General features: G+C 43.8%; 1 protein-coding gene across 1 annotated transcript in view; it reads right to left on the minus strand.

Annotated features, from left to right (window-relative positions):
* Window positions 1-27,683, minus strand: part of LOC124712650 (WD repeat-containing protein 44) — a 161,051-nt gene that overhangs the window by 106,456 nt on the left and 26,912 nt on the right. Inside the window, exon 3 of the mRNA XM_047242888.1 lies at window positions 3,884-4,151. Within this exon, the coding sequence (XP_047098844.1) occupies window positions 3,884-4,151 (268 nt within the window). The remainder of the gene's footprint in view (window positions 1-3,883; window positions 4,152-27,683) is intronic.

A 27,683-nucleotide genomic window follows, 5' to 3' on the forward strand; every position in this document is an offset into this window, starting at 1 on the left:
CTTCTTTCACGAAAATTTTAGGAAATTTAAATCTGCACAAGAAATGCATGACTGCTTTTTGTCATGGAATTCATTGGGGGAAAGTTCTAAAATTCTGACCATTTGTAAGATACCACCCACCACTATCCACCTTTTTAAGCACCTGCTGATTAGACTATTGGTATTCTGTTTCAATTCACAAATGTTAAGTTATATTCATTGGATATAAGCTGCATAGCTTCCACGTCTATTAATACACTGTTTTTAGGTATAGTTGTTATCTTGTAAAGTAATATGTGGTGACCTAATAGCTTCAACTAAACCAGAAGGATAAAACATTCGGTCAGTTGCCACTACAATCATGTGCAATAAAACCATCTCTGATTCTGGTGCATGAAGATTTGCAAACTGAACTAGAGGAAAGAGGAACCCTTAGCCTACGCACCAACCCAATCACCTAAAGGAATATACGTTTGACTGTGTCTTGAAAATGAAGAGATCTGAAAGGGTTGTAAAATATGAAAGACTTTTCCACAAGAAATTTACATTATTCTGCTGTAAAGTAGCTACACAACAGATTTGTAACAATGTTCAGCAACTTTATGGGAGCAAGCACAGTGACTGAAGTAGAAAGTTATGACAAAAAGTTGCGAAATCAGTCAAGGTGACTCATCCCAGGGAAATTGTAGAATATAATCAATTCATGGGAGTTGTAGGTTGATTCAGTGACAGCCTTGTACATAATTGTGTTCAAAAATATTACATACACTTGATCTGATAATAGTGAATGCTTGATGTCTTGACAGAGTAGCAAGTGGAATGCATCAGCAAAGCACATTCACCTTAGCTGAGTTAAAGAAAGCCATATGCAGGGGCTTATTGTTCCACAGAAAAATCAAGCAGCAAAGCAAGGATGATCTAGTAGTAGTTCTATTGAGAGCTTCTTTAATTCAAATGAGAAAAAAAAGGACCAGCTGCTGTACTGGCCAAAAAAGACATGCGACTGGATGGCACAGGACATTTGTCTACTATGGATATGAAAAGATGGTACAAGGTTCTATCATGCTACTCGCTAGTCAGAATGAAGTTTGTAAAAAGCAAAGTGAATTTATGTTTCATTGCAAATAAGAACTGCTCTTGAATGGTGTGGTACCTCATATCATCATTCATGTCAAAATTTCAAAAGTACAACTAAAACATTGTAAAAAACTTTAGATTAAAAAAAATTCCTTACACAAAACTTTTCAGTGGCATATGGGGTCTGCTCAAAAAATTCCAAACTTGTCCACAAAATTTTTCTATGCTTACCTTTTACTTGTTGTGCATGGTCTCCACTGAAATACTCTCCTCAACTTGGTACACTGCTCGCAATGCAGTTTCCACTTCCAGAAGCAGTCTTGGTATACCCCTTCCTGGATTGTGTGAAGTGCCATCTGCAAATTTTCTTTTATCTCATCTATCGGTGAAAATCTTTGTCCTTTCAACAGTTTTCAACTTTGGAAATAAAATGAAGTCCACAGGAGTCAGGTCTGGAGAGTACGGAGGATGAGCAAGCACAATGATTTTGTTTTTTGTGGAATAGTCATGGACCAACAGGGATGAATGTGCAGGTGCATTATCATGATGCAAGAGCCATGAATTGTTTCGCCACATTTCAGGTTGTTACCTTCTCACATTTTATTGCAGATGTCACATGCCCTGATAGTACCATCGATTAACAGTTTGTCCCTGTGGCACAAAGTGATCCTTCAAAGCCAAAGAAAACTATCAAAACTAGACATGATTGTCTTAATGGGATTGCCGCAATTGTTCTTTAAATAAAAATATGGCATTTCAGTCTTTGATCGCTATTTTTTATTTTTTGCAACTCTGAGATCGCTCTGAGATTGCCACTAAAGGGAGAAGAGTTGCAGAAAGAACTAGGTATTACTAAGCAAGTAGCAGCAGCTAATGGATACAGGACACATAGACTAAGACATAAACCAGCAACGGAAAAATATATATAACAATTCTGGAGCATACAAGATCAAATGTGCTCAATGTCACAATTATTATATAGAACAGACAGGGCAGAATTTTGAAATTCGATACAGGGAACATTGCAGTCATAGCAATCTGACAGCATTTGGAGCTCATGTAAAAGATAGTAAACATGAAGTGAGTAATATAAATGAACAAATGGAGGTGCTACATAAAGCTCCAAAAAGTCTCTATCTTAACATGCTTGAAGAGATTGAAATATATGCTCATCAAAGAAAAAACCCAGACTTACTACTTGATGAGCAAAGTGATTTTATTCACAAGAGTTATTATGAGATTTTTAAAGACCTCTTTTAGGCTTACTCTTGAGTGCAACAGCACGCACCAGTAAGAACAAGCTGCAGCAGAGCGGCCCCCAGCGTTCTGGTGGTGAGGTGGATTGGGCGCAGCGGAAGAGGACTTGGCGTGGTGTTATATACATTCCTCTCCACCACCAATCAATACAAAGAAAATGAAACGCACATTTTGGTCCCTGGTCCACTCAAAAAAGATTATTCGTATGTTATTACTATACAAATTGTTTTATTAAAAAGTATTTTCGCCATTAATATGTACGAAAACTGCGATATAAAGTTTTAACAGATTAATATTTACTTTAGTTATGGCAGTGAACCGATAGTTCTGTACTCACAAGTTACTCTGTAACTGCAATATATGGTATGTTGGCATTTAATACATTCCAAAATTTCTTTTGTAAACTAAGATAATTCTATCAGTAACTGTATCTCTCTTGTTAATTATATTTTTAACTTTGTCTAACAGATCTGAAGATGGGCAGCTAGCCGGAAACCAGTCATTGAAAGTAAAAAATAGCGATCAATAGTTTTGACATTTGATCTGACCTGACAAGATTTTTTTGGTCTTGGAGAACCTTTCCTGCCCCAATGTGAAGATTGAACTTTGGTCAACATCATAACTGTAGACCCATGTCTCATCACCAGTTGTGATTCTCTTATGGAACATCTCATTCTCATTTGTAAGATCAAGGTTTTTCTGCTCTTTGCTCATGAGCTCTGGGACGAACTTGGTGGCGACATAATGCAATCCAGGATGCTGTGTCAGGATTTCATGACATGATCCAACTGAAATGTTACATTCTTCTGCAATCACTTGGACAGTCAGTCTTTGATTGGTACGCACAATTTCACTGACATTCCTGACATGAGTGTCGTCAGTAGAGATCAAAGGGCGTCCTGAATTAGGGTCATCCTTAACTTCCATCTGGCCATTTTTAAACCATGTGAATCATTTGTAGCACTGAATATGGCTTAAATACTCTTCACCGTAGGCTTCCTGCATCATTTGGTGTGTATCTGTAAAAGTTTTCTCGAGTTTCACACAAAAATTAAATCATAAGCATTGCTTTCTCTAACTCTGTCATCCCGGAATTCGCAAACTATGCGACAACATTCTACTCAATACAGCACTGAACAATAACTAACAGGCATACAACGATGACACTTCCACCAGTTAGACATTAAGCACAGGTGTGTGCAGGGATGCCAACTACATTTCACTTCAACACACCATTGGCGAGAAATAATGAATGTTCCAGAATTTTTTGAACAGACCTTATACTTAGAAGCATATTTATATCTTTCATAAAACTGGTTGCACATAGAAGTAAATAAAAACATTGAGTGTCTTCTAGGAAGTATTACATTGCCCATGTGGTATTGCCACATAGGAACAAAGCTAAATTTTAAATAGAGCAAAATTTGCATAAGTTTAAAGTGTTACATAGTAATTTACACATCAGAATCCACCCAACTATTTTTTATTGAAACTAGTTTCCTAAACAAAAGGGTTAAAATGCATTAACTTCCATCAATTTTCTACTTCTAGAATGTATGTCAGAACTTACCAGTAGCATCAACAAAGCCAGCCAATATCCGACCAACACGTCCCAATGAAGTCATGCTTTGTAGGCTCAAAGCATCATGCTCTATAATACGAAAAGGATGAAGAGTTTTGGGGGGAACAGCAAAAACTCCTTCAATTGATGATGTCTGGCTGTCTGGTGGAGAAGTATTGCTCGGCCCAATATCTTCATCTTCAGTTTGCATTCTCTGGCGGAGTTCTCTAAAGCGTTTTCGTCCTTGGTGGCTTTCAAGCACTTTCCTTTCAACATCCTGATAAAATATGCAAATAAAAGGCAATAGTTACTGTACCTAACATTAGAGTCAGTAACAATTACTTCATTATTGATTTTAACCTTGAAATAATACATAGGAATTCTTACTGGAACTACTCTTAGGCATTAAGTGTCAGGCATTAGCTTCTCGAATAATATGTACAGAAACTAACATTAAACAATGCATATAGTTAATTAGTCATTAAAGCTTTCTATCTATCAAAAATTTTATATGGTTCCAGAAAAAACACAAAACTGACCACAGGACTTTGCCTAGATCAGCTTTCCACCACAGGAACAAAAAAAAAATCTGACCTGCCATAGCCCAACGAAGTAGCCCAACAAACAAAGTAGCCCAACAAACAAAGTAGCCCAACAAACAAAGTAGCCCAACAAAGTAGCTTAACAAAGTAGCTTAACAAAGTAGCTTAACAAAGTAGCTTAACAAAGTAGCTTAACAAAGCAGTTGTTTTCTCAGATACAGTAGTAAGTGGACAATGTTTTAAAATTAACCCTCTTTGTTGATAAATGCGGTTGCCTATCTGCTAACCTACTAGCTGTCCTCTTTCATTTCTGCTACTGGGCATGCAGACTCACGCACGGGCACAGGCACGGGGACGGATAATGATGTTCTCACCAGCTTCAGCTCAGTCACTCAGTCAAACTCTCTCTGTGCTGTCAGAGCAGGTCACGTTTAAAATACCAAAAGAAAACTCAGAACTTTAACAAAACTAAGCTTTAAGATAGCAGAAGCTATTGCCCAAGAAGGAAAATTTTGTCTGATGGGGAATTCGTCAAATAATTTTGGGAAATATCAGCAGTTCAAGAACAAACATCATCAGTGAAAACTACAAGCTTGTCACATCAAACCACAGCATAATCATTTGACAACATGGTAAATGAAATTGAAATTACACTCAAAGCACAATTAAAGGACTATGTATTTTAAAGTTCAGCACTTGATGAAAGTGTTGATGTTTCAGTTACAGTCCAGCTGGCAGTCAGTCTTGAATCCTGTTGAAGGAATGATCACCTGTCCACTCACAGAACGAATAGACAAGGCAGATGGCTAGCCTCCATGTCGGCCCTCCACCTCAAGTGACTAGAATGCTACACCAAATGCCACTCACCCTGCGGCGAGGGCAGATGCACCACATCAGGTACAATGGAAGGTGCCTCGGCAGCAGAACTCGTGGGTGAAACAAAGGACAACTGAGGTGTTCCATGCAATGCATCAAGTTCTTCACCACTACTACACCCCAAAGCAGCAGCCAGAAGACAGCTGACCATAGCAAAATGCACATTCAGCTGTTCTCGAACTGTAGCCAGCTGCTCTTGCGTCCACACACACATCCCACACATGTTACCAGGGCTAAATGAGAAAGTAAACTATAAGCTCTGACAGAAACCTAGATATGCAACTTGCTATATGAAATTTGCTGCCCTCCTGATTTATCACCAATGCAGACTGATTCATCAATGAGCTGCGTAATTAGCTGTTCATAAGAAATGACGACTGTGCTACAGATTGCCCAACTACATTTTAGTTACAAAAAAATGTGAGATTACAGCTCTTAAATAGAAAAATATGAATGAAAGTATAGACTGTTGCCTCATCAGGAAAGAGGGAAGGAGAGGGGAAGACGAAAGGAAGTGGGTTTTAAAGGAGAGGGTAAGGAGTCATTCCAATCCCGGGAGCGGAAAGACTTACCTTAGGGGGAAAAAAGGACAGGTATACACTCGCACACACGCACATATCCATCCACACATACAGACACAAGCAGACATATTTAAAGACAAAGAGTTTGGGCAGAGATGTCAGTCGAGGCAGAAGTGTAGAGGCAAAGAAGTTGTTGAAAGACAGGTGAGGTATGAGTGGCGGCAACTTGAAATTAGCGGAGATTGAGGCCTGGCGGATGACGTGAAGAGAGGATATACTGAAGGGCAAGTTCCCATCTCCGGAGTTCGGATAGGTTGGTGTTGGTGGGAAGTATCCAGATAACCCGGACGGTGTAACACTGTGCCAAGATGTGCTGGCCGTGCACCAAGGCATGTTTAGCCACAGGGTGATCCTCATTACCAACAAACACTGTCTGCCTGTGTCCATTCATGCGAATGGACAGTTTGTTGCTGGTCATTCCCACATAGAATGCGTCACAGTGTAGGCAGGTCAGTTGGTAAATCACATGGGTGCTTTCACACGTGGCTCTGCCTTTGATCGTGTACACCTTCCGGGTTACAGGACTGGAGTAGGTGACGGTGGGAGGGTGCATGGGACAGGTTTTGCATCGGGGGCGGTTACAAGGATAGGAGCCAGAGGGTAGGGAAGGTGGTTTGGGGATTTCACAGGGATGAACTAACAGGTTACGAAGGTTAGGTGGACGGCGGAAAGACACTCTTGGCGGAGTGGGGAGGATTTCATGAAGGATGGATCTCATTTCAGGGCAGGATTTGAGGAAGTCGTATCCCTGCTGGAGAGCCACATTCAGAGTCTGGTCCAGTCCCGGAAAGTATCCTGTCACAAGTGGGGCACTTTTGTGTTTCTTCTGTGGGGGATTCTGGGTTTGAGGGGACGAGGAAGTGGCTCTGGTTATTTGCTTCTGTACCAGGTCGGGAGGGTAGTTGCGGGATGCGAAAGCTGTTTTCAGGTTGTTGGTGTAATGATTCAGGGATTCCGGACTGGAGCAGATTCGTTTGCCACGAAGACCTAGGCTGTAGGGAAGGGACCGTTTGATGTGGAATGGGTGGCAGCTGTCATAATGGAGGTACTGTTGCTTGTTGGTGGGTTTGATGTGGACGGACGTGTGAAGTTGGCCATTGGACAGGTGGAGGTCAACGTCAAGGAAAGTGGCATGGGATTTGGAGTAGGACCAGGTGAAACTGATGGAACCAAAGGAGTTGAGGTTGGAGAGGAAATTCTGGAGTTCTTCTTCACTGTGAGTCCAGATCATGAAGATGTCATCAATAAATCTGTACCAAACTTTGGGTTGGCAGACTTGGGTAACCAAGAAGGCTTCCTCTAAGCGACCCATGAATAGGTTGGCGTACGAGGGAGCCATCCTGGTACCCATGGCTGTTCCCTTTAATTGTTGGTATGTCTGGCCTTCAAAAGTGAAGAAGTTGTGGGTCAGGATGAAGCTGGCTAAGGTGATGAGGAAAGAGGTTTTAGGTAGGGTGGCAGGTGATCGGCGTGAAAGGAAATGCTCCATCGCAGCGAGGCCCTGGACGTGCGGAATATTTGTGTATAAGGACGTGGCATCAATGGTTACAAGGATGGTTTCCGGGGGTAACAGATTGGGTAAGGATTCCAGGCGTTCAAGGAAGTGGTTGGTGTCCTTGATGAAGGATGGGAGACTGCATGTAATGGGTTGAAGGTGTTGATCTACGTAGGCAGAGATACGTTCTGTGGGGGCTTGGTAACCAGCTACAATGGGGCGGCCGGGATGATTGGGTTTGTGGATTTTAGGAAGAAGGTAGAAGGTAGGGGTGCGGGGTGTCGGTGGGGTCAGGAGGTTGATGGAGTCAGGTGAAAGGTTTTGCAGGGGGCCTAAGGTTCTGAGGATTCCTTGAAGCTCCGCCTGGACATCGGGAATGGGGTTACCTTGGCAAACTTTGTATGTGGTGTTGTCTGAAAGCTGACGCAGTCCCTCAGCCACATACTCCCGACGATCAAGTACCACGGTCGTGGAACCCTTGTCCGCCGGAAGAATGACGATGGATCGGTCAGCCTTCAGATCACGGATAGCCTGGGCTTCAGCAGTGGTGATGTTGGGTGTAGGATTAAGGTTTTTTAAGAAGGATTGAGATGCAAGGCTGGAAGTCAGAAATTCCTGGAAGGTTTGGAGAGGGTGATTTTGAGGAAGAGGAGGTGGGTCCCGCTGTGACGGAGGACGGAACTGTTCCAGGCAGGGTTCAATTTGGATGGTGTCTTGAGGAGTCGGATCATTAGGAGTAGGATTAGGATCATTTTTCTTCGTGGCAAAGTGATACTTCCAGCAGAGAGTACGAGTGTAGGACAGTAAATCTTTGACGAGGGCTGTTTGGTTGAATCTGGGAGTGGGGCTGAAGGTGAGGCCTTTGGATAGGACAGAGGTTTCGGATTGGGAGAGAGGTTTGGAGGAAAGGTTAACTACTGAATTAGGGTGTTGTGGTTCCAGATTGTGTTGATCGGAATTTTGAGGTTTTGGAGGGAGTGGAGCTGGAAGTGGGAGATTGAGTAGATGGGAGAGACTGGGTTTGTGTGCAATGAGAGGAGGTTGAGGTTTGCTGGAAAGTTTGTGAAGGGTGAGTGAGTTGCCTTTCCGGAGGTGGGAAACCAGGAGATTGGATAGTTTTTTGAGGTGGAGGGTGGCATGCTGTTCTAATTTACGGTTGGCCTGTAGGAGGATGCTCTGAACAGCCGGTGTGGATGTGGGAGAGGAAAGATTAAGGACTTTTATTAGGATAGGAGTTGACGGGTGTGTTCATTGGCTGAGTTGATGTGTAGGTGAAGGATTCGGGTGGGTGAGGGCAATGGATTGTTCAGTTTGGAACTGGTATAGGGACTGATGGAAGGAAGGGTTGCAGCCAGAGATGGGAACTTTAAGTGTGAGGCCTTTGGGGGTGATGCCAAATGTCAGACAAGCCTGAGAAAATAGAATATGGGAGTGTAATCTGGCTAGGGCGAAGGCATGTTTGCGGAGGGAATGTAAATAAAACTTAATGGGGTCATTGTGGGGGTGTTGTGAGGGTGACATGGTATTAGAAGGTGGAAAGTGTAACATGAGGTGAAATGAAAATGAAAATAAAAATATATGGGGAGAGATAAAGGTGAACCGGAAAGAAACTGGAGATCTGGAATGAAAAAAGGCGAATAGGTGTTGGTTACAGCTGGGCTATGTTGGACTTGGGTTGGTAGACAACGATGTGCATAAAGGTTAGGTGGTTGTGTTGCCGCCAAAACACGTTAAAGGACGGAGAAATACGGGAAAATTTCGAAAAAACAGCGTGTAGTATATTAAAAGGAGTGGTATTGTGGTGGCAGATTATGAAAATGAGGCTAACAATTGTCTGACGAAGAAATAATCGCGTTAAAACCTGTGGGAAGCGGATAAAAATGATCAGTGGTGTGGGAAAAACGGAAATGGATATGAAGCGAAAGTTATCAGAACTGGCCGAAATGGTTGTTTAAAAGGTGAAAGGAGCTGTTTGTGAACTAGAAACGGTGGATATTATAGCGGCGGTAGTGCTGAAAGCGGCAAAAAATTATTTTTTTTTTTTTTTGGTTATGGTTTGGAAGTGGGTTACGTATTATTGAGTATATATATAGGCGGGATAAATAAGGTATAGCAGATTACGGTAAAAAGGAGAAGGTGAATACAAAGTGAAACTACTGGCAAAAACAGAAAGAGGAAAATAAGACGACAGAAAAGATTTCGATATGCAACAGTGAGAATAACAAACGTAATTGTTGGATTCAAATTAATGATATCAATATAATGGAAGGAAACATTCCACGTGGGGAAAATTATATATAAAAACAAAGATGAGGTGACTTACCGAACAAAAGCGCTGGCAGGTCGATAGACACACAAACAAACACAAACATACACACAAAATTCAAGCTTTCGCAACAAACTGTTGCCTCATCAGGAAAGAGGGAAGGAGAGGGGAAGACGAAAGGAAGTGGGTTTTAAAGGAGAGGGTAAGGAGTCATTCCAATCCCGGGAGCGGAAAGACTTACCTTAGGGGGAAAAAAGGACAGGTATACACTCGCACACACGCACATATCCATCCACACATACAGACACAAGCAGACATATTTAAAGACAAAGAGTTTGGGCAGAGATGTCAGTCGAGGCAGAAGTGTAGAGGCAAAGAAGTTGTTGAAAGACAGGTGAGGTATGAGTGGCGGCAACTTGAAATTAGCGGAGATTGAGGCCTGGCGGATGACGTGAAGAGAGGATATACTGAAGGGCAAGTTCCCATCTCCGGAGTTCGGATAGGTTGGTGTTGGTGGGAAGTATCCAGATAACCCGGACGGTGTAACACTGTGCCAAGATGTGCTGGCCGTGCACCAAGGCATGTTTAGCCACAGGGTGATCCTCATTACCAACAAACACTGTCTGCCTGTGTCCATTCATGCGAATGGACAGTTTGTTGCTGGTCATTCCCACATAGAATGCGTCACAGTGTAGGCAGGTCAGTTGGTAAATCACATGGGTGCTTTCACACGTGGCTCTGCCTTTGATCGTGTACACCTTCCGGGTTACAGGACTGGAGTAGGTGACGGTGGGAGGGTGCATGGGACAGGTTTTGCATCGGGGGCGGTTACAAGGATAGGAGCCAGAGGGTAGGGAAGGTGGTTTGGGGATTTCACAGGGATGAACTAACAGGTTACGAAGGTTAGGTGGACGGCGGAAAGACACTCTTGGCGGAGTGGGGAGGATTTCATGAAGGATGGATCTCATTTCAGGGCAGGATTTGAGGAAGTCGTATCCCTGCTGGAGAGCCACATTCAGAGTCTGGTCCAGTCCCGGAAAGTATCCTGTCACAAGTGGGGCACTTTTGTGTTTCTTCTGTGGGGGATTCTGGGTTTGAGGGGACGAGGAAGTGGCTCTGGTTATTTGCTTCTGTACCAGGTCCTCTCCCACATCCACACCGGCTGTTCAGAGCATCCTCCTACAGGCCAACCGTAAATTAGAACAGCATGCCACCCTCCACCTCAAAAAACTATCCAATCTCCTGGTTTCCCACCTCCGGAAAGGCAACTCACTCACCCTTCACAACCTTTCCAGCAAACCTCAACCTCCTCTCATTGCACACAAACCCAGTCTCTCCCATCTACTCAATCTCCCACTTCCAGCTCCACTCCCTCCAAAACCTCAAAATTCCGATCAACACAATCTGGAACCACAACACCCTAATTCAGTAGTTAACCTTTCCTCCAAACCTCTCTCCCAATCCGAAACCTCTGTCCTATCCAAAGGCCTCACCTTCAGCCCCACTCCCAGATTCAACCAAACAGCCCTCGTCAAAGATTTACTGTCCTACACTCGTACTCTCTGCTGGAAGTATCACTTTGCCACGAAGAAAAATGATCCTAATCCTACTCCTAATGATCCGACTCCTCAAGACACCATCCAAATTGAACCCTGCCTGGAACAGTTCCGTCCTCCGTCACAGCGGGACCCACCTCCTCTTCCTCAAAATCACCCTCTCCAAACCTTCCAGGAATTTCTGACTTCCAGCCTTGCATCTCAATCCTTCTTAAAAAACCTTAATCCTACACCCAACATCACCACTGCTGAAGCCCAGGCTATCCGTGATCTGAAGGCTGACCGATCCATCGTCATTCTTCCGGCGGACAAGGGTTCCACGACCGTGGTACTTGATCGTCGGGAGTATGTGGCTGAGGGACTGCGTCAGCTTTCAGACAACACCACATACAAAGTTTGCCAAGGTAACCCCATTCCCGATGTCCAGGCGGAGCTTCAAGGAATCCTCAGAACCTTAGGCCCCCTGCAAAACCTTTCACCTGACTCCATCAACCTCCTGACCCCACCGACACCCCGCACCCCTACCTTCTACCTTCTTCCTAAAATCCACAAACCCAATCATCCCGGCCGCCCCATTGTAGCTGGTTACCAAGCCCCCACAGAACGTATCTCTGCCTACGTAGATCAACACCTTCAACCCATTACATGCAGTCTCCCATCCTTCATCAAGGACACCAACCACTTCCTTGAACGCCTGGAATCCTTACCCAATCTGTTACCCCCGGAAACCATCCTTGTAACCATTGATGCCACGTCCTTATACACAAATATTCCGCACGTCCAGGGCCTCGCTGCGATGGAGCATTTCCTTTCACGCCGATCACCTGCCACCCTACCTAAAACCTCTTTCCTCATCACCTTAGCCAGCTTCATCCTGACCCACAACTTCTTCACTTTTGAAGGCCAGACATACCAACAATTAAAGGGAACAGCCATGGGTACCAGGATGGCTCCCTCGTACGCCAACCTATTCATGGGTCGCTTAGAGGAAGCCTTCTTGGTTACCCAAGTCTGCCAACCCAAAGTTTGGTACAGATTTATTGATGACATCTTCATGATCTGGACTCACAGTGAAGAAGAACTCCAGAATTTCCTCTCCAACCTCAACTCCTTTGGTTCCATCAGTTTCACCTGGTCCTACTCCAAATCCCATGCCACTTTCCTTGACGTTGACCTCCACCTGTCCAATGGCCAACTTCACACGTCCGTCCACATCAAACCCACCAACAAGCAACAGTACCTCCATTATGACAGCTGCCACCCATTCCACATCAAACGGTCCCTTCCCTACAGCCTAGGTCTTCGTGGCAAACGAATCTGCTCCAGTCCGGAATCCCTGAATCATTACACCAACAACCTGAAAACAGCTTTCGCATCCCGCAACTACCCTCCCGACCTGGTACAGAAGCAAATAACCAGAGCCACTTCCTCGTCCCCTCAAACCCAGAATCCCCCACAGAAGAAACACAAAAGTGCCCCACTTGTGACAGGATACTTTCCGGGACTGGACCAGACTCTGAATGTGGCTCTCCAGCAGGGATACGACTTCCTCAAATCCTGCCCTGAAATGAGATCCATCCTTCATGAAATCCTCCCCACTCCGCCAAGAGTGTCTTTCCGCCGTCCACCTAACCTTCGTAACCTGTTAGTTCATCCCTGTGAAATCCCCAAACCACCTTCCCTACCCTCTGGCTCCTATCCTTGTAACCGCCCCCGATGCAAAACCTGTCCCATGCACCCTCCCACCGTCACCTACTCCAGTCCTGTAACCCGGAAGGTGTACACGATCAAAGGCAGAGCCACGTGTGAAAGCACCCATGTGATTTACCAACTGACCTGCCTACACTGTGACGCATTCTATGTGGGAATGACCAGCAACAAACTGTCCATTCGCATGAATGGACACAGGCAGACAGTGTTTGTTGGTAATGAGGATCACCCTGTGGCTAAACATGCCTTGGTGCACGGCCAGCACATCTTGGCACAGTGTTACACCGTCCGGGTTATCTGGATACTTCCCACCAACACCAACCTATCCGAACTCCGGAGATGGGAACTTGCCCTTCAGTATATCCTCTCTTCACGTCATCCGCCAGGCCTCAATCTCCGCTAATTTCAAGTTGCCGCCACTCATACCTCACCTGTCTTTCAACAACTTCTTTGCCTCTACACTTCTGCCTCGACTGACATCTCTGCCCAAACTCTTTGTCTTTAAATATGTCTGCTTGTGTCTGTATGTGTGGATGGATATGTGCGTGTGTGCGAGTGTATACCTGTCCTTTTTTCCCCCTAAGGTAAGTCTTTCCGCTCCCGGGATTGGAATGACTCCTTACCCTCTCCTTTAAAACCCACTTCCTTTCGTCTTCCCCTCTCCTTCCCTCTTTCCTGATGAGGCAACAGTTTGTTGCGAAAGCTTGAATTTTGTGTGTATGTTTGTGTTTGTTTGTGTGTCTATCGACCTGCCAGCGCTTTTGTTCGGTAAGTCACCTCATCTTTGTTTTTATATATAATTTTCCCCACGTGGAATGTTTCCTTCCATTATAATGAAAGTATAGAAATATACTACTAATAAAACAGAGAGAGAAAGGTAAGTACGTATCTTGCCACTCTCCAGCTGTGTACCGAGTGACAGCTAGATCCTGGCTGACGCTTACTAGGCTGAAATGAAATGTTCCTGGCTCTTCGGAAATTCCCAACTAAGTTTGTAGTAACCATGTCACAAATTCTGATCTTGGTGTAATGTAATCAGCTGTCTACTAATTGTGTGCCCTTCTTCCTCCTCTACAGAACCAATCAAATGTGACACTGTTGTAAGAAGATGTGAATAGCACCGTACTTTGGAATACGCATATTATGCTTGCAATGACTTCATTGTCAATGCAGAGAGAGATGACTGGAGTAATGTGTTGTACCACCTAAACATGCCTGATGCTACACAACTCCTCCCATTAGTACTGTGGGCATGAAGGTGATATAGTTCTATGAAGTCATCCCTCAACACCCACACCCATGTACGTAATTTAATGAAGAATTTAGAACCATGACTTCTATGATTAACATATCTTATCTCAAGGATCACATCAGCAACTATTTGGCATGATTACAATATTATCTAAGATACAAAACTTCCTGGATGTGACCAAAGCTGCATATCAAAACAGAGCTTTAATGCAGATTCTCTGAGTTCAGGAAAATGGAGGAAAAGTACTGACAGACTGAAGCTGTGGACCCTAAGGTGTGCCTGGGGTGCTTAGTTGGTAAGAGTACTGCCGGAAAAAGTCAAGGGTCTGGCTTGTCACTCTGCACCACTCATGAATCTACATTAATGTGATGAAGTCAGCATTTGTGAAAATTTACAATACTTCTAAAGGTATGATGGGGAGAAGAAATCAAAAGAACAAGGTGAAATAGTATATAAAAAAGATGAAGAAAACAGTAGTAAAAATAATGGTTATATTGAATGTGTTCATCCAAAACTCTCACTCATGAGATTGCAGTGTACCAAAACATCCTTGACCCAACACTTAGAAATTGGCCGACGCACTCATGATAATGATTAGCATGACAAAAATGGCACTACGATACTCTCACATCAGAGGCAACCCATGGGCACACACGATGCCTGATGTATCATTCTGCCATCAGAGTTCCCTCAACCATAACCCCCTATGATCGTAAGTCATACCTGATGGCTCATCATACCATGACAACAGGAGTACAACTGCTGTCCCTCTCCAAAATATTGGGAGAATATGGCCTCTTCCCAGGTTGTCGTCATGTGGTCATCCAGGTAGTAAAACACAACAGTTCACTGCTGAGGATTATGTGACACCATTCATCAGTAGTCCATGATTCCTGGTCACAGCACCATTCTGAATGCAGCCACTGTGTCATGGTTTTAACAGCTGCCTTTGCACAACATGATAATTCCCTAGTCCAGCTGTTGCTAGTCTCCAACAGATGGGATGGTGTGGTGTGATACAGAATGCTGCAGTGAGTCAATTCTTGTTCTCAGATGGTAGGCAGAGATGTGAAAGGATTCCAATGCCCTTAGGGCACAATTACTCGCAAACAAGGGCCCACCAAGTCGAATGGATGCAAGGTGCGATACTGTGGACCTTAACCTACATCACCACATAGATGGTTTCAAAAAAATTGATCCCACCATTGGGGACCTCTTCTTGTGAGAACTTGTTATTCTTGAGACCCTTGATGATATCCTGTGTTTCTTCTCTGGTGGGCGGTTGACAATCAGGGTTCCTGGTGGACTGTTTATGGAAGGCAAGTCTGTCTTTAGATTCCTCCGTGTTGAGGAACCCCTAGAAATAGTCATCAAGTATGTGCAGTCCTTTTGTTCAGTTAGAGCTTCCTGTCTGGCCCATGGAGAAGTAGGGCAGGAGATGTGAACTAGATCTGCTTCTTCAGCGTCCTTTGCACAGGTCTCTTGAGCTGTTTCTCTTCTGTCTCTTGCAGCAAGATCCTGAGGTAATTCCTCTTTACTCTGCAGATGGTGTTGGCTGTAATTTTTCTTTGTATGATGGTTTCATGATTGGATTCATTCTTACACTTGTTCCACATAATGAAACTGTTATGCCTTTCTTCTATGGCCTAACTGCACTCTGTAGTCCACCCGAGGTGTCTGCCTTTATTGGCTCAGGCAGGGATAGTTTTTTGGGCAGAATCCAATAAAGCCTTTTGTAGGGAAGACCACCCTTCTTTCTGTGTATTCTTCCTTAGAGTACCATGGAAGTCACAAACTTCATCGCACAGTCAAACAGTGTTGACTCTGGGTATCTTACGGCTACCTTGGGGGTTTGGTGTTCTTCTCAAGGGTTGCATGTTAGTCTTGACAAGTGAGAGGTAATTCTCAGAATCTAAGCTTACTCCTCTCAGTTCGATATGAATCTCAAGAGTCAAAGAAACTGAAAGAGGGAGAGGAGAAAATCACAAGAATGATAGAAGGGCAACAAACACTACAATGGACAAAAGCAGAAAACAAAACCACAGAAACGCAAGAAACATGTAGAAGAGATCAAAACAAGAGAGCAGATTTCCATGGCTCGCTGACCATGAGAATAAAAGGGAGAAGTCAGCCACTCTGCAATACATTAAAACCTCCACCCTAAAAGCACTAGGGTGGAGGACACAGAGGGACAAAGGATATGCACTAAAACTTAGATCAAATGATAAAACCCATCCTAACAAATAAAATGTAAATCTAAAGCTGCTGTTGAGGCATTGTTGCCTAACACTAAAGGCAGAGTGCTGGGAAAGTTAAAAGTCTGCTGCAGAGTGGCTAAAAGTGGGCAGTCCAGCAAGAGGTGGACGACAGTCATTTGTGAGCCAAAGCGACACCAAGGTGGGTCCTCGCGATGGAGGAGGTAACCATGCATTAGCCATGTATGGCCAATGTGGGGCCAGCAGAGGACAACTGATTCCCTGCAAGAGGACTGCATGGAAGACTTCCACATATTCGTAGTCTCCTTAATGTCACACTGTTTGTTGTGCGTACTGTTATGCCATACTGTCTCCCAAAGCTGAAAAACCCTGCAGCATAAGACAGAATGCAGGTCAGTTTCAGAGATGCCCATCTCCAGAAGCAGTTCCCATGGGGTTCGGCCAGCCTGTCACCAAGTTTGTTGTCTGGGATTCCGACGTGTCCTGGGGTCCACACAAACACCACTGAACGATGGGACCATTCCAGGGCATAGATGGACTCCTGAATGGACACTACGTCCTGAGCAGATGTGCTCAAGAGCACGAGATATGGCCGCCAGCCCTGCAGAGAGAACACCGCAGCCATCTGGCAAGGAGTGCTGTACAATATGTCCTCCATGCACATATGCAAAGCCTACGTGACAATCAGCCATCGAGCCGGCAGTGTAAACCACTTCATGGCCCACATACATGTCGAGAATCGAGAGGAAGTGATAGCAGAGAGCCGCAGGGTTAACAGAGTCTTTAGGGCCATGCGAAAGGTCCAGTAGAATCTGCGGCCTAGGTTTACACCATGGAGGTGTACATGAATGGACCTAGTTTTCTGTATGGTAGTTACTGCACCACTAAGTGGACTATGCCTGTCAGTATGGATAAACTGTTTAGCGTCCACTCGTCCACACTTTAACACTTGATCTGCTGCCCAGGGGAAACCAAGCATTAACAGCTTACTCTTGCCACATGTTCCTGGAGGTACTAACCAGCCTGAAAACATACAACTCGTAACAGCTAAATTATTAGTCTGCAAATGTTGTAAATACTGATGTAATGTTGTTCAGTACACTGTCCTCAGTCACCAATAAAGTATCTGCATTTATACCCATTATACCCTGTGCACACACACACACACACACACACACACACACACACACACACACACACACACACACACTCCAGGAAATAACAAGTTGGCGTTATAGATATTTTACGACCAGGAATATAAGAAGAGGTTTCAATACAAGGGAATCAGAGCTCATAGAGAATTTGAAACAAGGAAATATAAATATTGCCATAATAATAAAAACAAAGAAGTAACTGAGAGGAACAAAATATTTAAATAATTATACAGTAAACTATAGTGGAGTCAAACACAATGAACACTGAGTGGAACAGGTAATGATAATGGAGAAATAAACATATATAACTATATAAATGAAAGGTTATTAGCTGCTAGAGTTAGAGCTGACTGAGGACAGTCATGTGTTCGAGTATAGGCAAAACACAAAGATTCTGAAATACGAGGTGCATTCAACTTAGGACACCACCTATTTTTTTTCTCACAAACTAATTGCACAAAAACTGTGAAATCTGTGTCACTTCTCAAAAAAATTTCTCTGAATTGTACACATTTTTCACAATGTCAACATCCTGATTCCATGGCCACTGGTCATGCTTCTTTAGGAGTCCCATTAGATCACTGGAAAATTGCTGATGCAATACTGGCAGAGCTAATGAATGGGCAAGGCTGAAAAAACAACAGTCACTTCTCATATTCATTGTCACAATCAATGAAAAGGAAGTCCCAGTCACGCCATCATCACGTGCCAACACAGCCCGCCAACATATCACATGTGCAGCCTTGTGGCCATCCGTCAACATTTGTGGAATTCACCTGGAGGACTGGGTTAGTGTAAGCTGTCGCCAGCACACCGGTCGCCAAAGATGTAGCTCGAAGATCGATAGTAGGTGCCGGATCAAGTGCGCCTCACGAGAGAGGCCAGAGACACACCGACGAACAACACGCAGCCAATGCCCTCTCAACAGCATATATTTAGCCTGCCACCGCTGACAGGAGACTCAAGTCACTAACTCACACACCAGTCTGGCATCTGCCAGTTCAATTGCGGAGCGGGTATGATTCACATCACAAGCTACGACGGTAAACAGTGACCAGAATTGAGATTATAGTAAGATCACCAATACTGTTTGCAAGAGGACTATTATTGATGAGCTTGTACCACAACTTGTGGACTCTATTCAAGTTAAGTAGGAGTTATCTGTTCGTGTACATAAAGAACTGCATTAATCCATGTGTGCATTTGTGTAGTAAAAAGAGGATACAGGCCACCCATAACAACATCCTCTCCCTTGCCTCCTACAGTACAAGACTCTACACTGGTGACGAGGATACTACAGTGGCAAGGAGGATAATTCAGGGGCAATCAAAGATAATCAACTTGGCTGAAGATTTTGCTTGCTTCTCTTGTGTTTTAGATTGGAGAGGTGATCATGTTCTTCTATTTGTTAATTCCAGGAGGGGAACCACAGAACTAACCAAATTTCTCTTTTCAGAGGCTTTACTTGCTTCTTACTATAACATATTTATGTAAACCATGAATTCCCTGCTCCCTCCACCCCCTGACCCCCGCTTCAGCCGCAGATGGCCAATGTGATGGATCTAACGCAAGTTTCTCAGTTTCATAAGCAATAAATTGCTATCCTTCTGATAGTGGCTGCATAAGCTGCATCAGCTGCACAACCGATGATACAACCAGTCCAACAATTCCCGCCGAGCAGTACACCTATGTTCCGGCAATTTAAGGATACAGAAGAGAAATGGATTGAATACCTGACTCAGTTCCAAGTACATTGTTAATTTCATCATGTTCAAGGTACTGTAAAGTTACAATACTTCCTTTTGATTGTGGGGTCCCCAGTGTTCAGGTTAATACAAAAACTATTACCATCCGCATCTCCCACCGAACTAAGCTATGGCCAAGTAATTGATGCATTAACTCAATACTACAGCCACCAAGTCCAAGTAGCTGCAGCTAGATAACAGTTCTTTCGCTAGCAGAAAAAGCCAGAACAGATGCACCACCAATGGTACAACAAACTAACGGGCATCACTAGGAAGTATAAATTTAAGTGTAGTTGTGGCAACTTTCACATTGATCTCATGATACGCAATGCAATAACATTCAGTGTCCCAGATAGTAGAATACGGGAACAGATCCTTACGTACTCTGATCCACCACTTCTCCAAGTATTGCATATCTTTTAGAGCAATACGATTTGAGTGCCATAGTGGACGATATGTTTGGCCAGGCCCCGATTTGTCGGGTCGAGTCACCCCCTGCTCGCAAGCGCCCGGAGTGGCTACAACAACGAGCACGTACACAGCCTTGTGGACAGCCAAGTAGACATCTAAATGGGCCTGTGAATTTAGTGATGTCTTGCCCGAGATGTTTTGCACACCACAAGAGACTGGATTACCCATCATGTAAAGCAACATGTAGTAAGTGTGGGGGAAAAAAAGGCCACGTCCAAGCACTTTGTTTGCAAGGGCACAAAACTGCCAATTTTGTCCACTCCCAGAAACAACAGGCTCATGCATATGCAGTGAACATTGTGTTTTCACAACTGAGAACAGGTTCTGACAAAAGTGTGATTAAGGTTGTGCCGCCTCCTCGCCCTAGTGCTATGCGACGACATTCTAACAAACTATTTGTCTCATTACGAATTGCTGGCCGTCGTGTGAACTTTCAGTTAGACACAGGTGTCTCAGTAACTTTGCTTAATCATGCCATGTACAAACAGTTAGACTCACCACGCCATTCTAAATCTAGCACGCACCTCACTGCTTACAACGGACAGGGTATTCCAGTGCTTGGACAGTGTAGTTTGCCTGGCACTTACAAATTTGACTTTTACTGTGTTGAAGAACATATTCAGTTTAGATGCTTTTGATTTGTTTGAACTCAGCATCCAAGACAATGTACTTTCAGTATCGGCTTTTACTTCAAAACACAGGGCAACTAGCTTGCTTCAAGAACTTCCTGAGCTATTTTCAGAATGAATGGGAAAAGCTAATAACTTTGTAGCACATGTTACATTGAAAGACAATGCACAGCCTAAGTTAGCAAGATAATGGCTCCCATTCAAGCTAGTCAATGGGCAAGTCCTCTCGTTTTGTTGCCTATGCCTTCTGGTCGCATTCACATGTGTGTTGACTTCAAATCTACAGTCAACTCACAGACAGTAGTTGACACTTATCCATTACCATGCCCTGAGGAACTCATGGACGGGCTTGGCGCAGGATGTTACTTTCCTAAGATAGATTTGGGTGATGCCTACTTGCAAATTCCATTGGATGAAGTATTACAAAAAGTGTTTGTTATAAATACACATTTAGCACTGTTCAAGTATTTGCATCTGCTCTTCGGCTGTGCTTCTGCACCCGCCATTTTTCAACATTACTTGAAACAGCTGACTGCAAAAGTGCCGTTCTGCTCAATCTACCTTGACGATATTGTCATCTCAGGTTGTACACCAGAGGAACATGTTGCCTATTTACATACTGTTTTTCAAGTGTTGTCAGAAGCATTACACAAGTGTCATCTCGAAAAATGTGACTTTTTCAAATTGAACTACAGTACTTAGGGCATGTGTGAAACTGTCAGGGTGTGCACCCCCTCCAATATCATTTGTTTGCAATTCATGACCTGCCTGTTCCTTGCAATGTATCTGAACTACAGTCAATCCTAAGCAAGATGACATACGACATTTGGTTCTAACCAGATGCTGCTCACATTGCAGCTCCATTGCATTGCTTGCATTGCAAAAATGTACCTTTTGTGTGGACTAAAGACTGTCAAGACATATTTCAGAAACTCAAAAATTCCTTGCTCAGTGACAGATGTTTAATGCATTTCGACCCTGCCAAGCCAGTAGTTTTGCAAGTCGACCCTTCTTTCTATAGATTTGTCATTGTGCTTTCTCACAGAATTGGAGCACAAGACAGACACTGCTTTTGGCTCAAAGTTGCTCACTCAAACTCAGGGGAATTATTCTCAAATAGAAAAAGAGGTTCTCGATATAGTGTGTGGTGTGACAAAATTCCATCGCTCTCTGTTTGGTCGCAAGTACTTTTTAGTGACAGATTACAAACCTTTTCAGCCCTTGTTTCATCCATCCAAGCCAGTTCCTACATGCACTGCTAAAAAATGGCAACATTCGGTCTTGTTGCTCTTGCAGTATCAAAATGAAATCCTGTACAAATCTAAGGCAAAGCATGGCAATGCAGAAGCCCTATCTCCCCTTCCAATTGGCCCAGACTGATTTTGATGCATCTGTTGCATCTTGTTGCCAAATCGATGTGCAGGACTCGGAACTGCTGTAATCTTTTTCCTTGCACTACAGACAATCCGCTCTGTCACAGCTTGGCCTAAGACTCAATCGCCATGGCAATGAGTGCACACTGACTTTGCGGGACCATTTTGGAACTAATGTTGGCTCATAGTGGTAGACTCTTAGCAAGTTCCCATTTGAGGTGCCTATGGCTTCTACCACATTGCAGAGCACCATTCAAGCATTGTCCTCCATATTTTGCATAGAAGGTTTGCCAGAGCCACAGTTCACTTCACATGATTTTGAACAGTTCTGTGAATGAAATGGCATTCATCATCTAACAAGTGCTTTGTTTCAACCCTAGTACAATGGAGAAACACAGAGGAACAGGCATTCAGACACTGCTACACTTGCTACACTCAGCACAGCATCCAGTGCCATCAATGGTCCGCAAGTATTGCTTTGCGTTATGCGATCTTGTTTACGACAACAGTGAGAAGTGTGATCCAGGAATGCATTGGCTCTTTTATCTACTTAATTACAGGTCCTGATGGTTTGCAGTGCTGCCACCAGAACCAAATTCGTGGGAGTCCTTTGCCCAATGATTCTGATGTTTTTCTTCCCACAGATTCACGGCCTCACGGGACTGTGCAGTCTTTGCAGCCAACCTCTGATGCCACCATGGGACCTAGGGATGAGCAGATGCACCCTCTCCCCCATCATCCTCACTCGCTGACCTGATGGCTATGGACCTGTTGTCTCTGCTGCCATCATTGCCCCAGGACACGCCCTCAGGCCTCAACATGTGTCCTGGCAGCAGTTTTCTGGAGGATGTTCCTGTTACCTCACAAGCCAGATGGTGGGGTACGGTCGAGAGTACGCTATCCTCTACAGCCATGGCTCTCAGCTCATCTCTACATCCAATGTCCTCCCTTCTCCCCCTCCACCGCTGTCATTTGCATCCTCCCTATACATCAACGGTGCGGCATATCAGGGGGATGAATGTGCTAGTGCAAGCTGTCGCAGGCACCCTGGTTGGCAAACATGTAGTGCAAAGATTGATAGTAGGTGCTGGATCAAATGCGCCGCAAAGATCTAGCACGAATATCGAAAGTAGGTGCCTGGTCCAGTGCATCTATCATGAGAGAGATAATACACCAATAAACAATATGCTGCCAACGTCTTCTCAAAAGCATGTATTTAGGCCGCCACCACTGACCGGAGACTCAGTCCCTAAGTTACACTCCAGTTTAGCGTTGTCAATTCAATCATGTAGAGGGTATGGTTCACATCACAGGCTATGACAGTACATACCAACCAGAATTGTGACTATAGCAAGATTACCAATACAGTAGAGTCCCGGTAATCCGAACTAATTGGGACCGGACCTTGTTCGGATTACAGATTTGTTCGGATTAGCCGTAATTGCGGCGACAAGTTTCTAGAATGAAGTATACCAAGCAAATAAGTAGGTACATCATGGTAATAAATGGGAACAATGGCTCACTCTCATTCCCTGCCCTTGTTGTTGTGCACTGTCGGGACCTTTGTAGTGTCTGAGGTCAGTGCACTGCAAGTTGGCTCACAAAGCACTTGGTTATGTTAGTTATCGATTGCTGGCACGCATAACAGTTGTACTGTATTCGTTTAGGTGTAGTGATGTACGTATTTTCATCATGAGTAAACAGAAACCTACAACTTTAACTCTGAAAGAAAAACTGAATGCTTTGAAGCAGATAAACAATGGTGAGAATGTGTCTAAACTGGCAATGGAACTTGGTGTTGGAAAAAGAACCGAGTGAAGCTTGAACAGTCCTGTGCACAATATCTTCGAGAAAAACACTCAAAATTCAGCAGACTTTGAAACAGTCCCAGTACGATAAAGTGGATTAAGCTCTTTTCCTTTGGTTTATGCAGGAAACAGAAAGGGGAACTCCTCTGAGTGGAGCACAGGTTCAGGAGAAGGCGGTTTACCTGAACAAGTCAATGAATGGTGATGAGTCTTAGTGCGAGTAAGGACTGGTTGGACAGATTCAAAAAACATCATGGAATCCATCAGCTAACAATTACTGGAGAGAAGAGTTCTTCTGCCCGTGATGCAGTGAAGGAATACTTGGGTGTGTTTGAAAAAAATGATAAGAGAGGGAAGTTATTCTCCCCAACAAATTTATAATGCTGACGAGACTGGCCTTAATTTTAGGGCATTGCAAACAAAAAGTCTGACATCAAAAGCAGAAGACCATGCTCCTGGTTTTAAAACGTGCAAAGATCATGTGACTTTATTCGCGTGCAGCAACGCTGCTGGTAATCACTAGCTGCCTTTAATGCTGATTGGCAAATCTGCTAGGTCCAGAGCTTTTAAAAACTGCAACATGAAGTCCCTGCCTGTATATTATCGCAACCAGAAAAAAGCATGGATGGTAAGCTGTTTAAAGAATGGTTTCACAGCCAGTTTCTTCCCTCTGTTCGACAGTTTTCTAAGGAAAATAATTTGTCTCCCCGTGCAATCCTTTCGATTGATAAAGCACCATCTCACCCCAGCACTGAAGAATTATGTGATGGAGAAATTGTGGTGAATTTTTTGCCACTGAATGTTACACCACTTCTACAGCTGATGGACCAGGGCGTACTGCAAACATTAAAACAAGTTTTAAGAATGCTGATCCAAGATGATAGCATTCCTTTAGTGGACAAAATAAAAAAAGACCAATGTGAAGGATGTTGTTTATTGGGCCGCAGAGGAATGGCAGAATATTTCAGAAAATACTCTGAGAAAATCGTGGAGAAAACTGTGCATCTCTTGAATTTCAGGACAACCTAGTTGGAAAATCTACAACAAATGAAACAAATGATACAGACAACCCCTGGATGTAAAGAAGCTAGTGAAGGAGACGTGGATGAGTGGATGGCAGTGGATGGTGTGTGTGTGTGTGTGTGTGTGTGTGTGTGTGTGTGTGTGTGTGTGTGTGTGTGGAGAACCTTACTGATGCTGATGCTGATTTAATTGCTGCTGTGACTTAAGACCAGGAAGAAGTGGACTGCTGTGACGGAAGTGACAATGAGCCTGAAAGTGACAAAAAGGAGAGCTGGTGCCACAAAGTGATGCAGCAGAAGCCCTTGACCTCATGCTACGTTATTTGGAGCAACAACCCACTGCTACACCTGCTGATTTGATGTTTGCGAGATGATGGCGCAACTATGTGTCATATAACAGACTGTCTTCATTACACCAAAAAACAATGAATGAATTTTTGTCATCTAAAAAGTACAGATAAAATATCCGCTGTATTTTAGTAAGTTTGGCAGCTTTTCTTTCATTGTTATGGATTGTTTAAACCTAATGTTTTCTTGCCAATTTTTCTAATACATGTTTACTGTACTGTGTAAATTAAAATTGTGTGTGTGTATGTGTGTGTGCAGCAGTTTACCCCACAGCTTACCAAACTTGAGACTAACATTATTCATGTTCGGATTAACCGAATGTTCGCATTACCAGGACTCTGCTATATTGTCTGCAAGAGGACTATTAGCAATGAGCTTGTACCACAACTCATGGACTCTATTCAAGTTAAGTAGCAGCTCTCTGTTCATGTAAATAAAGAACCGTGTTAATCCACATGTGCATTTGTGTTTATGCCATCCATAACAACATCCTCTCCCTTGCTACCTACGGTAAAATGGCAACTTTGGAGGTGATGTGTTCCACACACATTTGGCGAGTGTCAAAAATAACCTTCTGCACTCACTTGATCATGTTGTCAGACTGGCTGCTGTGAGGCTGAGACAGTCTTAAGTTTGAGACCTGAGTTTCTCCTGGCGTATACAACTTTCAAATAACTTCGGGGAATTCAGCCAGGTAACACTTTCAGCGACCGCCGATATTTCGGCGGGACAACACCCCGCCATTTTCAAGGCAAACTGCAATGGACAGGCGGCGTACACGCAAATTTAATACCTTGGTTCTCCGACAGAAGCAGGAAAGATAACACACACACACACACACACACACACACACACACACACTGAACACTAGTGCCACCAAAGATGACCAAAGTCAGAGCTATCGATAGTGAGACTATGAATTCGCAGGTGAGGCAGCATTGACTCTGTTCCTCTGTTTTTTGACAAGGGAGAGAGCCGGATTCCAAACAGAGTTTAAACAGAAACCTCCATCCCTGTTAACGAGGTTGCTCGCTAATTTAATCTCAACTGCCTCCCTAATGACACTGTCCCAATAGCTGGACGTGCATGCCAATATCTCGGTGTTATTATATAACATGGGGTGACTAGTTTCTAGAACATCTGAACTCGATCCACCCGAACATTCGTTTTACGATGGAGGTGGAAGAGGATGGTTGCCTTCCCTTTCTCGACGTGTTGGTTAGGAGGAAGGATGATGGATCATTGGGACATGCAGTCTACAGGAAACGTACTCACACCGACTTGTACTTACAAGCTAATAGTTGTCACCATTTGGCTCAGCGTGAAGGGGTACTTTGTACCTTGGTACACAGGGCACATGTCGTTTCTGATGCTGAGACTTTGCCAGCTGAGCTGTCCCATCTTGAAGTTACATTTCGTCAAAATGGTTATAGTGATAGACAGATTGAAAGTGCGTTGCGCTATCGACCAACTGTACATCGGGTGATTGATGATAATTCTGAGCCAACACCTAAGTCTACTGCCTTTTTGCCTTACGTAGGAAACACGTCCAATAAGATCAGTCGTATTTTACGGAAATACGATGTGAAATGTGTTTTCCAACCTCCATCTAAAATTAGAGCACTTTTGAGTTCCGTTAAGGATGATCTTGGACTGCGTAAGGCGGGTGTATATCGTATTCCTTGTAGCTGCGGCATGGCATATATTGGTCAAACTATCAGGACCGTGGAGGACAGATGTACTGAGCATAAACGGCACACATGATTACAGCAGCCAAATAGATCTGCTATTGCCAAACATTGCTTGGATACTGGTCAGCCCATGTTATTATATAACACCGAGATATTGGCATGCACGTCCAGCTATTGGGACAGTGTCATTAGGGAGGCAGTTGAGATTAAATTAGCGAGCAACCTCAAAAAACAGAGGAACAGAGTCAATGCTGCCTCACCTGCGAATTCATAGTCTCACTATCGATAGCTCTGACTTTGGTCATCTTTGGTGGCACTAGTGTTCAGTGTGTGTGTGTGTGTGTGTGTGTGTGTGTGTGTGTGAGTGTGTGTGTATCTTTCCTGCTTCTGTCGGAGAACCGAGGTATTAAATTTGCATGTACGCCGCCTGTCCGTTGCAGTTTGCCTTGAAAATGGCGGGGTGTTCTGCCGCCGAAATATCGGCGGTCGCTGAAAGTGTTACCTGGCTGAATTCCCGGAAGTTATTTGAGAGTCTTAAGTTTGTTGTCACATGACACTCTGCCTTCTCTGAACTATCACATCCATCAATGCACATTAGACACATCTGTGATACCATCCATCATGTTGTATCAACAGAGACTCCTACGCAAACCGCAAATGGAAGACAGTATTGAAGAAGCACAGGAAAAATTCAAATAAGTAATGTTGAAAATGGCTAATGAAGTACAGGGGAAAAGTGAAGTATCAAACCAGAAAAGGGGTCCCAATAATGGAATCCAGAAATAGCCAACAAAATGACAGAAAAACAAAATTATTAGTCTCCTCCTCCTCCTGCTTCTTCTACTTCTGCACTTCAAGGCTTAGGCACTTGTGCCTGTTCCGTCTTCACTTTTCACTGCCACCTTATTCTGGCTCTTCTTCCTCTTGGCTGGTACAGAATGGCCAGGTGTGTGATTCTCTCGGCACTCATCTTTGTAGCTAATGTTTTCATAAACTATTATTTTGTTCAATTTTTTCATTAATATTATAAATACCTAGGCCATTTTTAATATCTTCATTTCTTATACAGTCTTC

The sequence above is a fragment of the Schistocerca piceifrons genome, chromosome 1 (assembly GCF_021461385.2).
Source record: "Schistocerca piceifrons isolate TAMUIC-IGC-003096 chromosome 1, iqSchPice1.1, whole genome shotgun sequence".
NCBI classification, from domain to species: Eukaryota; Metazoa; Arthropoda; class Insecta; order Orthoptera; family Acrididae; genus Schistocerca; species Schistocerca piceifrons.